This window comes from Ursus arctos, unplaced genomic scaffold, assembly GCF_023065955.2.
Source record: "Ursus arctos isolate Adak ecotype North America unplaced genomic scaffold, UrsArc2.0 scaffold_12, whole genome shotgun sequence".
NCBI classification, from domain to species: Eukaryota; Metazoa; Chordata; class Mammalia; order Carnivora; family Ursidae; genus Ursus; species Ursus arctos.
This window is the reverse complement of record NW_026622786.1, coordinates 21,122,035-21,137,236: the sequence shown is the minus strand read 5'-3', so window position 1 is coordinate 21,137,236 and position 15,202 is coordinate 21,122,035. Positions and strand designations below refer to the sequence as shown.

Genomic DNA, 15,202 nt, shown 5'->3' with positions numbered 1-15,202 from the left:
GAGACCTCCCAATAGAGAAACATTGAAATATTTCTTTCTTTCTGATGAAGTCTGATTATAGTTTAAGCTGATTAAGACAGAATGTTCTTATCATTGAAATTAATAGAGACATAATGAGTCAAATTCTTTTGTTACTGGAAACTAAATGTGCTAAATGGTACTACAGTGTTAATCAGTTTTCATATGCCCCAACTTTCTCCTAAGGAATAATTTATACATGGAGATATTCTGTTTAAAGGTCTGTCAATTTAAAATCATTTGGCACTTAAGTGATAAAATAAAAAAAATGAATTTAAGCCAAGAACTGTCATTCTATATGTCTCCTTCATATGCAGATAAATTATAAACATCAAATTGAAAAATCAAGTCACTTAACCAGAATATTAGATTATTATTATTTATGTATTATAATTGCTAATATCTATTCTGCCATGAAGCTTCAATTAAAGGATGCAGATGCAATTGTGAACATGTTAATTACATTAGCATCTTTTCAGATCCCTGATTTAAAGAGGTAGCTGTGGGAAAATATAATCAATTTTGTAGTGAACTAATTTCTTGAGTAACCCTCATCAAAGAGCACATTTCTTACATTGTGGAAATGAAGGTAATTTTTCACTTAATATTTTATAAATATAAGCTACAAGGCATCTTCTTTAATCATGAGAACTAAACTCCTAAATTACAACCTTATAGAATCAGAGTAATCAGTTAAATGAGAAAGCAGAAAATGAATGGTAACCTATCCACTGGCAATCTGATTTTGAATCCCTTGTTGTTGTTTTCAAATATGTGTGTTTCTCACACATGTTGATATTTTGTACTCATGATTGCTCATTTATTTTTGTCTAATAAATATAAAAGAGGTAAACACAGTATGAACATGAAGTTTTTGCATTTCCCAAGTCTAAAAAGAATCATTTTGGCATTAAAATAAAAGCAGAAAATTACAATATCATGTTCACTGGGAGACATCCATTGAGTGTTATAACAATAACTATGATATATAATTAATTATATTATTTACAATATAATCTGTATAATTATGTATATAATAACCTATTTAATATTAAAAACCAGTATTCTGTGACTTTATTTATGAAAATAAAGATAAAAAATTAAATTTATATAAATGCAACTTCTATTTACTTTTCTACAATTTCACAAATGGTTAAGGACAGTGAACTAGATGATTTAATTTAACCGTTTCTAAAATTGCTCATGCGGTATAACGCATATCCATACGGTACCCAAATATCATTTAAAACAAAATTTTATAATCTTCCAGAGGATCACTAGGTAGGTATAGAATAAGTTTGTGAAAGAAAAAAGCCGGATGTTTCCAAAGTTTGTAGGAAGCAGTGAACATCACATGGAAGAGTGGAAAAACAACTAAGAAGAGGATTTGTCTACTATGCAAGTGTTGACTGAGTCCAGTTGTAAGACATATTTGAATGAAAATTTGAAAGATCTGCAATTTCATATTTCTTGTCCTGAATATGTTTCATAAAATTCAAATCATAAATTTAAAATATTATTTGAAATGACTTCTCCATTGTTAACTATTTATTTTACCTATCATTGTTTAACAATTGCTCTTGGCAGTGTCTGTTGGTAGTTGTGATTGGCAGTTTGCTCTTTCTCAAAATGCTTTGGATTTTTGTTAGCCATCTGAAGTACTATTTTTCTTGCTATGAGACCTACAAAAGCATCCTTCTAAACTCTCACTTTTAACGATCAGCCTTAAATAAGGTTTTTTGTTTTTTGTTTTTTGTTTTGTTTTTTTTAAGCAAAATGAGAATGAAGAAAGGAGATATGATACCTAATGTAGGGCTAACATTTAAGTAAAACAGTCATTATGGCTAAACATTGTATCCAAGTTCCTGCATAGAACAAGGAAGGCTACTTGGTTTTACATCCACCAGAAAAGCTGGTGTGAGAAGTAGGTGGACACGACCAAGTACACAATGCAGAGAGCATCTTACCTGAAGACCTATGGGACCAGGAGGTCCTGGGAAACCTCTGGCACCCTCATCACCTTTTTGTCCAAACATCCCCTGCTGACCTCTGGGACCTGGCTCACCATCACCTCCCTAGAGTAGAGCAATGAAAATGATCACAAACTAGAAAAATCATGATTCTGATACATCATCATAAAAATATAGCCATTTCTAATTTAATCAAAGCTGTTCTATTTACAAGCAACCGAGTAAAAAGATTAAATTTCCATTATCTGCTATAAATACACCATTATTTACACTCCTTGTGTCTGGAGTATGGCTGATTTTGATTTTCTCACGTATACCAAGTGACATAAAAATTGTCTAACAAGGGGGAAATGATGTTCAGAATTTACTACAAATTAAGTACTTCCAACTGGTTGTGATTTTTTTTTCAAATGAAGTCACAATATCTTTTGTTTATAAAGATCAGCTTAGTTAGCTGTATTAGATAATTTAAACTTGATTCAATGTTAAACGTACAAACTCATCGCTGCACAAAATCAACTGGTTGTGTGACAGTTCATAAATTTAACCAGAGAACTGTGAGGATATAAATTTGCTGAACAAAGAGGAGTACTTACAGCAATTCCAGGGGCACCAACGGGACCTTGAAGACCTGGGGGACCAGGAGGACCCTGGGGTGAGATAAAAATCAGTAATTTTGAAACTGAAGCCGGAAGAGCCTCAGCTCTAATAGCACAGAATATTTAGTTGATCAAAATCTATTATGCATCTCTACACTTCTATGGAAAAGAAAAGAAGTCTTTTGCATTTAGCCCAGTCAACCATTATTTGTTTTACTACTTGAGACTCAGACTTGCATATTTGCAATCAGCTTGAAATTGCTGGTTATTATTGAAAGCACTCTCAACTGTAATGTGGATATTTAAAAATGGATTTTTATGTAAGACACTGAAGTTTCACATTTGAAATTTTTCAAAATGCCAGATTTCTTTAATGAGATAGGATCAGTCAGAAAGAGCACTTAAAAGATCTGTCCATACACTATCTTCTAAATGAATATTGGGATTGCGAGATTCTATACAGACAGAACATAGTGATATATAAAAATCTGCATTTCCTTCATATGAAAACACATGCAAACTTAGTTTATATATTAAGTATACCGAAACTCCTTCTTTTGAGCAATAGATTTCAATAGGTTTGTGAGTCTTACATGAATAAATATTTCTTCTTAACCGTCTTTTTTTATATAAATAACTGATCAGTCACTGTAAAAGATCCAAGCACTAAACAGTCATTGTTCATAATTACTGCCACCTGTTGGAAAGAGTACTTAAAGCAAAGACTCTGAAAGCACAGTTCATAGACCATCGGGGTACATGAGGCACTTTCAGGTTTCCACCAGGTCAAAATCCTTTTCATAACCACACTAAGACACGATTTCTCTTTAAACCACAGGGATATATGAACTAATGATGCAAAAGCGATGGAGAGTGAATTTGCTGGTGACTTAGTCTCATTATGAGGCTTTCAGGATTGGAATGATTACATATCTTAGCACATAACATCAGAAAGAGGTTTAATTAGAATTGACTGAATCTCAACTGAAGAGTTGCCAAAGAGGTAATATAGTATGGATTTATAAGTAGGTAGTACTACGGAAAAATATCCATGGTTAATATAAAAAAAAAAGTTGAATGAATAATTGCCCCTCAGTAAGAACAAGGAAACTCACATTTTCTCCTTTGTCACCCTTGCTGCCCTTCTGTCCCGGTTCACCAATTTCACCCTGTATTGGAAAGATTTAAGTTAAAGTTTATTTCTAGTATGTCACATCTGCCATTCCAATTGTCATCACTAGCATTCCATTATTAAATTTTACTTTAATGTAATTATGTGTTAGTGTTTAATGTCACTGTTTAAATTGTAAAATCCTGGTTTTCTCTGCTTCTCTCTTTCTAGTGTTGACTAATATATAGACAACCAAAAGTCAACTAACTTTGAGGAATATTGAAGCTGGAATTTAAATTCAAAATATCAATTTTGTCTAAAATATCATCACTATAAACTGATAATGGTATTACATTGATTTATACAGATATATAATTACGCATTAATCAAAAATTACTTAATTTTTTTCTCCTGGTCTTCCAAATGCTAAAATGTTGCACATTATCAGATTACTGGTTCATAAATTGTGTTACGGCATTTCACAACAATATTAGAAGACACATTAAGTTTATACACTTAACAACACAACCCTACACTCAGAATCAAGAGCTTAGAATCTTTACTTATATGTTGGCTGAAAGAGAAGTATAGTATTAGCAAACAGGTATGCGACCCATTCTTAAGTCTTTCTTTGCAATATCCAAGACACAAGTACTAAGTATATACAAATAATTAATTAAATTAGTTTCACATTTATTTCAGAAACTATAGATTTGAAAATAAATAAGCAATTTTGGCATCTGCTATTTCCCCCCCCACCATTGTTTTTGTGTTCCCTTTTTTTTGTTTACATCCCACATACTATTTCACGGATAGATAATAGTAGTCACACTAAATTGAAAACTTTGAGCTCATGGGACATATAAAACTTCGAAAAAGCCATCTTAAGGTTTGTTAGTATCTAACTTCAGAAACATTAAACCTAGGATTCTTGAGAAAAAAATTAAATTTTCACAGGAGGTACTAATATGAATAAAGAATACCAACCTTGTCTCCATCTTCTCCAGGGGAGCCCGCAGGCCCAGCAGGCCCTGGAAGACCCACAGGGCCTTGGACTCCGTCTCTCCCAGCGGGGCCTTGGGGACCTTTTTCTCCCTGTATTAAAAATCCAGCAGATCATTATTTCGCTGTAAGAAACCTATAAATTAGCTCTTTATTACAATTTTTAAGTGCAGCTGCAACAGTCATACTCTGGGTTCCGTATCTGAAAGAAAAATTAATGTTACCAAGAAAAAATATTTTCAAGTAACAAATGACGACACAAAAGATCCCTACGTTCTTTCCTGACTAAGAATACCATCTTGTCAACAATTTATAAATCTCAGGCTATGGTCCACCAAAGTAATTAAGACTCAACTTAGAATTCTTCCTTCAAACACAAATTTTCTAATCAAGTATTATACATTGATAAATCAGATGCTTGATGTTTACGAAAATTCACTGAGCTTTTATTCTTTGGTCGGGTTACTGAAATAGTTGTGTCAAAAAATTATAAAATGCATTTGCTCATATCCCAACTTTATAATATGCTTTATGCATCAGCTTTTCTCTTTTTAACAAATGTGCCATGGATTTTCCTAGATTTTTATATTTTAATTCATTGCTGCTTTTACAGATTCAAAATGACAAGGCCATTAGTTTTATTTTTTGACAATGACATTATCTTCCCATTTTAAAATTTACCTCTAATGTGTAATGAAAGAAAATAGGTCTTGATAATGACATTATTTTCCATTAAGAGTTCTTTCAGAGTTTAAAATAAATTATTTCCTAAAAGTCAGGATTTCCTCAGTTTTGCATAAGGTATATATTACCTGATTGCTCTCAGTGACTCATTTCTCTTGTTATAGGGTTTGGGAATCCGCAAGTCATTAGCTCCTGCCTTTGTGTTACCCTGCTCCCCACACACCCTTCCCTTACCACTTCCTGTCCGTTCACAATGATTAAGTTTTATCTGTTTATCTCCTGAATACCTTTACTTCACTTTATCTCCACCACTAACACCTTATCCCAAAATAGCAGTAGCTTTCTTTTGAAGGACTGAAATAATCTTTTTTCTTTTCTCACATCTATTCTTACCTCCAAACTATTCCCCATGTGTAACCAGAGAGACAATCAGATCATCTCACCAACATTTTTTAGTCGATTTGCTTGTTTATGATTCCTAAGACCACACTGCTAGTGTGGCCTACCTTTATCTGCCTCCTACGACCTGACCTGCCCAGCAGCATCTAGCCTCCCCTTGCACTTGCTCGTTGCATTCCAAGCCCTCTAGACCTTTTTTCAGTTAAACCTGATTCCATGACCCTCTTGTTACTTGGCCTGAAGATGCCTAGGAGGACCCTTCACCTAGATAATTCCTCTTTATCTTTTACATTCCATCATCTGTGTTCTGTCCAAGGAAAGGACCTGATTCCAGCTCAGTTCCCTCTGTTACAAGCTGACATATTCAAGTATATTCCTTTCATATCACTAACCAGGGTTTGTAATTATACACCTACTTAGCGATTCTTTGCCTATTATCTAATTGCCCCATCAGACAATAAATCGTATGAGGGCGGAAACTATGTCTGTTTTTGCATTCCATTGCATCCCTTTGGCCTGTGGCCCAAAGTAGCCACTTAGGGAATATTTGTTGAGTTATTAATGACAACAAAAATAACACATATCTATAAAAAAGGTTAACTTGTAAACTCTGATTTATTCATTTCCTAGATTCCATATGCTCTTGTCTTTCAAAACTATGCCCTAATTATCATTTAAGACATACCCGGATGTCACCCTAGAGACTTTTTATTTCCTGTAAATCAAATATTACAATATCTCAAACCTATTTATACTCATAAAATGTGCTGTTATTAATAGTGAATTTCATCATTTTAAACACATCAGCTGATTCAGATAGTTCTCCCTAAATTTGGATTTCCTTTAGAGCCTAAACTCCAAACATCAATTGTTTTATACAAGAGTATCCGTAAATAAGACAGATTAATTCTTATCTGCCTTCATTATAGTACACATGATGTCTAGCCAAAAACCACCTGCCATTTATTTCTTCTGATTCTGGTCTGCGTGGAGTCAGGAAACATCTTTCAACTGCTCTACACCACACTAAATTTAGATTCTTCATTTACAACTCTGCAAGATGACAAACTCTCCCTCCATTATGTATGCATCTCCCGGCCCGCAATCTACAGGACTATCAGAAACATCATCCATCTTTCCTTAAGCAGACTTTATTTCATCCCTTCTACCCTTCCACTAATGTTAATAGCTGAATCTCAACTTAAAATTTTGATAGAAGCAGCTACCCATCCCCATGCCCTATGTTTGACTTGGCATGATCTTGTATTTAGCCTGCACCCATACCCTCAACTTTTATTATAATTCATTGAATCCACCCTTCCTTCTTCAAAAGCCAATTTATGCATCTATCTTCTGGTTAGAAGCCATCCTTTTTTACGGCAACTCTGGCCCACACACAAGATGATGATGATGGTTCACTGAAGAATTATCACAATTCTACAAAGTAATTTAGGACTACAATTTCATCTAATCTTCACAAAATATTGTGGTTACCTTCTTTTCAGAGGCTTTGGGGTGTAAAATAACTTAGTCAAAATCATGAACTAAACAAATAATAGACTTGAATTCCCAACCCAATTCTGACTGGCTGAAGCTGGCAGCGCTAGTTTCCTCTGACACCCTTAACTTCCTTAATCTTCACTGATACTTTTCTTATTATTGGTTAAGCCGATAAATATATGTGCATCATCATAATAAGAGGAAATGCATTCAATTCTGCTTGTACTTCTACCTACTGCTCCACTATTTTTTAGCCACATGGCTTACTGGGGTAGCTCTACATGTACCGAGCCTACTCCTTTATCACCCGCCTTCTTTTGACTCCCACTGTAATTACCCAGAGGTCACAAATGCCCAACAGGCCAAGTCCCCATCTCTCTTTTTGCTTTTACTCGGCTTTCAGTATTCTTGATGTTTTACAACATTCAACAAAGGAGACTCTATTCTCAGGCCTACATGATGGTGTGCCCTGGATACATTTTGTATCACTCTAGGGTTCCTTTTTTTTTTTTTTAAGCATTTTTATTTAAGTTCCAGTTAGTTAATATATAGTGTAATATTAGTTTCAAGTGTGCAAAAGAGTGGTTCAACACTTCCATACATCACCCAGTGCTCATCGTGACAAGTGCCCTCCTTAATCCCCATCACCTGTTTAACCCATCCCCCCCACCTCCCCTCTGGTAAGCATCAGTTTGCTCTCGGTAGTTAAGAGTCTATTTCTTGGTCATGGGCTCTTTTACTCTACCTCTCTCTTATTTGAGTCTTGCAGAACTCCCACCATAATGATTCCCCCTAAAGGAGCATCCAAACTTTTATTCTCCTCCCTCAATATTGCATCACATGGGAATTCAACAATATGCCTCTTAACATTGCTCTTGTTGTAAATAACTCTCAGATTTACAATTTTGACACTGATTGATTAATTTGAGGATAGAGATTAGGCCACAGTATTGCCATAAGTAGGTCATGTGGACATTCCATCTTTTCTATTTTCTTCCTTCCAAGGAGGAAGATTGGTGGTTAAGTTAGCCAAGGACTTGCCTTCCACAGACCCTTCATCTTATCTTTTTTTTTTTTTTTTATGCAAGCCCTAGCCTACTAATAATTATATAACATTTTTAAAACACAAGTTGCTCAGAGAAGTTAAGATCCCAAATTTATATTTGGATTTAGGAAGAGGTAAAAGACTGCACTTAACAGCTTAGCCAACATTTTCATCAGTTTTTGCTAAACCTCTGCATGGAGGTCTATGGGTACTTTACCCTAACACTTGTATAACCACTTTATGCTCCTATCCCTAAATAGACACCTTCTTCAAAAATACTAACTAATACAGTGAGCTGCACTTGGTTGTTCTCAATAACTATTTGTTGAACAACAATAAAAAAATAGAATGAACATCTTGGAATTTTTGTTGGTGGTGGGAAAAATTGAGAGAGGACAAATGGGCAGAGCATCTCTTTCCCCTTCTTAGTCATTATATCATCAATCACCAATGAAACTCAAGCCCAAATCTTAGCTCTTACAAGGAAGGCCTTCTGTCAATAATATCTCCTCTATTTCACAAAATTAATTTCTTCTTATCACTTTCGGTACTTTTCCATATTATTCTCTTTGCTTCAATATTTTCCTTCTTTCTTCATAATACCAAGATATTTAACCACTTTAAAACCCAGCATTTCAATATATTATCTTCACAGAATCCTTGACTTCTCTAATTAGTATATTCTCAGTTTGTATAAGAAGAAGTATATATCTTTTTATCCTGTATGCATTCTTCACTGTGATGTGCCAAGATATGGGTACCCTGGATTTATTAGTGAACTTGTATGAGAAGGTTTAAATCTGTCTTTTCTGTCCTCTTCTCATGTACAACATACTATAAAAGTTGGTGGGAGGTTACAGAGTTTGTAAAAGGGGGGCAAAGAATAATTTTTTCATAGTTGTTAACAACTCAGAAAATAAGTCTATATTTTCAACATATTTACTAAGCTGGAAATATATTACTTTAAAAATTTTCTCAGCAATTAAAAGTGCTTTTTTGTCTCCAAAAATCTATCTATAGATGGTATGGCTGCATTCTAATATTCTAATATTTCTGAAAGGTAATAGATTACAAAGAACAAGCATTTTAATTTGGAAACAGTTGAATAATATCACAATGAAAGAAAATTCATAGACAATGAAAGCAACTTCCTAGAACTAAAGTCTTAGTAATAAAACAGTATTTTGTAAATTACAGGTTTAAACTAGATTATATATATTAAGACTTAAATGTATACAAAAGTATTGAACTCCTATTTTTATGTATTATGGTCTACCATTTTACCCACATTTATTGAATGAGTTTGTGTTTTAATTTTAGAGGATGAGAAATTTTTAAGAAAATTAATATGATTAAATCAAAAGCAAAGACAGAAACAGAGAAGAAATCTCGACAAAGAAACATAAGCCCAATGAATAGAATATACCCCACAATCATTTAAAAATAAAATTTTAAATCCAATAAATATAAGATAAAATAATTTGTTAGATGTTTCCCATCTCATTCACTGTAGATCAAAACTCAAATTACATGAGAAGGGCAGCCCCTTTCTATGGGTTTCATTTACAGACTTTGGAAATACTGGATATGAAGTTGTAATACAAGAGGAGTGAAAAGTGCATACTTTTCTAATATAAAGCAGCAAAGTATAGTTTTAATCAAAACTCCAATTTTATTTTTTAAAAGGAGCAAAATCAGAAGACTTTTACATTAATAATATCCAACTCCTTCACAGGTCTTAGAGTTTCATAAAGTGTGGGAAAATGTCATCTCATTTAATTGAATTTGAAATTTTCTCTATTATAAATATAAAAAGAAGTGTGTTTATATGCCAGACACATATGCAGAGAGAAGGCAGTGGAGTATGAAGAGCTAATATCCTTGAATAAAAAGTAATAACTTGTGCAGAATGGCAGTATAATATATTTTCTCCTTGAAATTACTTACGGGAGCACCTTTCTCTCCAGCTGGACCGGGAGGACCCTGGGGGCCCGGACGCCCTGGCAAACCAATGGGGCCAGCTGTACCTGCTGATCCACGTTCTCCTGGTGAGCCCTAATACATGGGGGAAAAAGTATTTTGTTATTAGTCGTGGGAAAAAGTGATACTGGCTTAAGAATCACTTATTTCATAGTGGAATCTTTTAGGATAATAAATAATGCAAAAGTCACTTCAAGACAATTGGGAGATCTCAAATAGGAACGGTTGTACTCATTATTTGAATGATTAATTTCTAGCCCCAATATTAAACACAGATATTGAAGTTAGGAAAATATTGATAAGATGAAAAATTTTAATTTGTTTATCTTTAATATTTTACAGATATCATTCTTTATTAAGTGTTCACAGTGGTTCACAATGCTTTATAAAACATGAATCCAATACATGACTTATGTGATTTTCTCCCTGTATTATTATGGATTGGCAGAAGAATTTTCTAGACTAATATTTCTCAAAGCGATTTCTGGGCTTCACCTCAAACTTGCCAAATCACAATTTCCAAGTCTTAAAAATGAGTTCAGAAATCGTCACTGCATTAGACTACGAATATAATATTTTTACAAAATAAAGTTTGATAATCACTATCCCAGAGTTTGGACTTTTTCCCAGAAAATAAGTCTTTAAATTTATCTTAGAGTCTGACAGGGATCATTGGATTTTATTACAAACACTGGCAAGATAATTCATATAATTAGGTATGTCCAATTGAGTTCCAAAGAAGATGCCATATATTTTCAACTAATTTGCTTTAAAAAATACCTAATATGTAAAATTAAAAAAAATAACTGTGGATACTGCCTTCATATTAATTCCATCTATCAACAATTTAAGAAATCATTATTTAAAGGAAGAATAAAAGAAATCAAACACATTTACTAAGTCATGTAAAGCTCAAGTATAACCTATTTACTATTTCCATTTTTATTTAATAAAAAATAACAAAGCTGTTGTCTTTGGATTAGATTCCTAGATGAGTGGTTAAGTTACAATTTATCATTTTCTTTCATGATTGAAATAAATCTGAAATATTAGAAAATAGGATTATTAATAGTTCTCTTTAATAAGATATATAGATAACATCGTTTCAAAACTCATAGAAGAAATGACTTCTAAAACCTGGAAAATACAATATTTTTACCCTTACTTTCTAAAATTATACTTCCCATATAATTGGAAATCTTTTCTTTATACAAATATGAAATACTGACTTTGTTCTAATTTATATTTTATGAAGTAGAGAACCGGTTATGTGTAAACACAAGAACAGTGATAATAATGACAAAAATCTGTATTGACATAGTGCTTGACAATTTACAATTCCATTTCACATTCATTTTGTCATTTTATTCCATACAGTTGATATTGCAGTTGTAGTCCATCAGTTGTAAAGGTGAGAAACCTGTAGCTGGTCATAACCATGTAGCTAGTCAAAAGAAACTCTGACCTTGGGCTCCTTCCTGTGCTTTCTCTACAAAGCCACCCACTGCTTCTCTCTAATGGAGACATCAATGATTCCCAGGGGTTATTTAATCGGAATATCTTCAAATTCAATTTTATTGAAATATTTTTGATACAAAAGATTACAAAAATATTTACTACTCAATTTCCTGATAGTATTTTTCTGGCTAAATTTGCAAGGTACATAAAATAGTTTTTATTTAGCCAGATATCTGAATGCTAACACAATTAAAATGAATTAAGAGAATACAGATTTGAGACTATTGGTAATAATTTAAGAGTGACACTAGAAGAAGTTATTTTGTATTTCATTTTTGTTTTGTTTTGTTTTGTTTTGCAACCATTGCTGTAGTTTTTTTAAATTTTAGGGTATCTTAAACTTAGGAGATGGAAATAATTTGGAGAAATTACTAAAAATATGGTTAAAGAAATCATGAAATTTAAACTTGATATAAACAAAAGTGGCATTTTTACACTATAATAAGTATATTTTTAAAAACAAACCCAGGAATTGTTCCTCAGTTGCATAATAATTAACCGAAACTGTGTGAAAATTAAATTTTTACCAATTAAATATTTTAAATACTAGAAGAAACAAAGGAAAATTGCAGTTAGTATTTTTTTTTTTTTAGATAATAAACATCTACCTTCTGTCAAAATGTTTTTTTGAAATCTAATCAAATATTTATATGGAAAAAAGTCAACCACAAGTGCTGTAAGTGTTAACCAAGTAAAAGACATTGGATGAATGATTTCAGAAGCCAGTGCAGAAGAGAAAAATAAAGAGTAGAGTCCTCTAAGTGTTTTTGCATTCGAGAGGTACTGCCCTATAAGTGAAAGGAATGTAAAGATTTGTCTCTAGACAGAAAGGAGGAAGAAGGAAGAGGGAAGAGAACAAGAGGATCAAAACAAGGACCCTGAAATTGAAAGAAATGCAAAGGTGTTTCCTGAATTACAAAGAGAGAAAGAAAAAGTTCAGTAAAGAAAGCACATTTTTTTGTAATAGAAAAATATCGACAGAAGACAGTATACAATGTGACATCCCTAAAGATAAATCTCTACTTATCTGAAAAACTGGTGCATACAACATGATTGCATTACATTTCCGTTTTAACATTTTACTTGTAAAACCTCAGAAAAGGATTACTACCCATTAGTGTTATCAAATCTAAACTAAGCCTCCAATTTAAGTGCTAAGATATTTTATTTGTAATTGACTATACAAAAAGAGAGGCAATTTTGATTTGTCAGGCCATTGAAATCTTTCTCTTTAATTCTGTGTTACTTTTAAACCCCAACTATTGGAAGACTACCCGAGGAAGATGTCACATTAGACATGTTGAGGTAAAAGCTATGAGACTGGAATGATTAAAGGGGATATTCACTAGGAAGCTGAAATGTATATTAAAAAACTTACTATTTTCCAATTATCAAGCCTATTAAACAATTATTGTGTTAAGTACTCTGCGTATGCGATATAATTTAATTCCAATACAGTTTGCTTATTTTTCAGATAAAGGCCATAAGGGCCTGATGTGCCATGATCTATACAAAGATTTTTCTAAGTACTGAGTATTTCATAAACAAATGCAGAGAAAAAAAGAATCCCTGATTGTTTGTACCACTATAATTTATACATATTGTGCTAAATTTAATAAGTGGGAGACGCATAGTCATTTATGATCACTTCTCCCAGAATGAGTTCATATTCGTTGAACACCCTCTAAAATTAGAAAACGTGAAAGTATTTATAGCAATAGTTATGTCCTTTGTGCAAATAGTCATTCTTTGTCATTGATATCGTTCATTTAAACTTCTTTAAACAACTCATTAGAATCTTCGCTTTTTGTCACTGTTGCTTACAAATTTATTTTTAATTTTCAACAACAAAGAATTGTTTTTAGTTTTGAGAACTATTTAACATGTGTGAGATTTTTTCATTATGTTCCACCTTTGGTTTTAGAAGCTAACTCTTCTTTCTTATTTACAGAACTCGAAACAGTTTGGGTAAATGCTTCTTTTTGAGAATATATTTATCCTTGATCTTCCCCTCAAAATACTCATACACACACACACTCGAAATTTTTTTTTTTGCTTTACATTTTAGTATGTAACATGCAAGTTATTTCCTCCTAATACATCATATCTCTCATTGTTCCTCTAATACTATATGCCTGCTATTAGTAGAGTGGTTGGTCACTCTTACATTCTACCTTGGGAAGTCCTTGGTCTTTTTCTGTACTATTAAAATTTTAGCCATTCATTAGGCCCAGGATGACAACCATCTTTTCTAAAAGTTGTATTATTCTGAGAATTTAAAGCATGAGACATCCTTCTAAATATTCCTTACACAATTTACCATAGTATGCTAGGTTTTCTACCATTATTTTCTGAAGGAATTAATGTAGTATTTGGCCTGAATTTTGTCCTGTAATTATCTCCATGATTTCTTCATTGATACTTCCAAAGCATAAAATACTTACTAAATGCGTCAAATAACTATAAATAGCAGTAATAAATATAAGAATATGATAACAGAGTTAGAGATATGCACTGGTCTTTCTACAAAATATGTGAACATGATAGATAATGTTAAAAAATTTAGGATCTAAATGGATTCATGTGTAGTCAGAAATTCCCCAAATTTGCATGAGAAAGAGCATCATTTGAATATATTTCCCTAGAAAATGTGGTATAAAAATTAAGAGAAATATATATTTCTTTAGCTGGATACACTATGTCTGACAAATTATGTGAAAATAACTAATGGTCTTTACTTAAGAAAAGAATGCTTATTAATTTTCTAGCAAAGTATGTTTAATATTTAAAGTTAATCAAATAAAATGTTCATGTATATCAAGTAGAGAAAGAATGCTGATTTTAATCAATGACAGTGTTTATAGTTTGTAGATATTATATGCTATTTTTTATGGCAAAGCTTAACTATTTTAATTACTCCCTTGGAGCATTCATAAGATTAAATTTCAGATTGCCATCTTACTTGTGGAATCTGCATTAAAATTAACAATAAAAACATATTAGTTTCCTGCAGTTAAAATATTGCTCATGATCTTGTCACAGCTCATTAACTTTGAAGCAGTGGATGAAAACAATAAGAGGAGACTTTTTGGATGTATATTTGTGCCCTAAAGTATAACTGATTTCTTTTTCCATTAGTTATTTCAAACATTCTGTAAATCTGGATATTTTTAATAATAGCATGCTCTGCAATGATTTTGTTTTATACTTCTATAAATGAAAAGTGAAAATCTCTGATAATACCTACCTATTAAGCAAATGATCTTATGAACATGCTAATCTTTTAAAAATATTCCCAGGCCAACTTTTAGAAGAATAAGCCTTATGAATCCTTTAGTTCCCAACTGAACCACTGGAGAAATCTCATTACAAAAAA

General features: G+C 32.4%; 1 protein-coding gene across 1 annotated transcript in view; it reads right to left on the bottom strand.

The window, feature by feature from the left end:
* COL11A1 (collagen type XI alpha 1 chain) overlaps nt 1-15,202 on the bottom strand; it is a 561,059-nt gene that overhangs the window by 38,878 nt on the left and 506,979 nt on the right. Inside the window, exons 51-55 of the mRNA XM_057310420.1 lie at nt 10,276-10,383; nt 4,686-4,793; nt 3,703-3,756; nt 2,585-2,638; nt 1,986-2,093 (exon numbers count right to left, since the gene is read on the bottom strand). Of these exons, the coding sequence (XP_057166403.1) occupies nt 1,986-2,093; nt 2,585-2,638; nt 3,703-3,756; nt 4,686-4,793; nt 10,276-10,383 (432 nt within the window). The remainder of the gene's footprint in view (nt 1-1,985; nt 2,094-2,584; nt 2,639-3,702; nt 3,757-4,685; nt 4,794-10,275; nt 10,384-15,202) is intronic.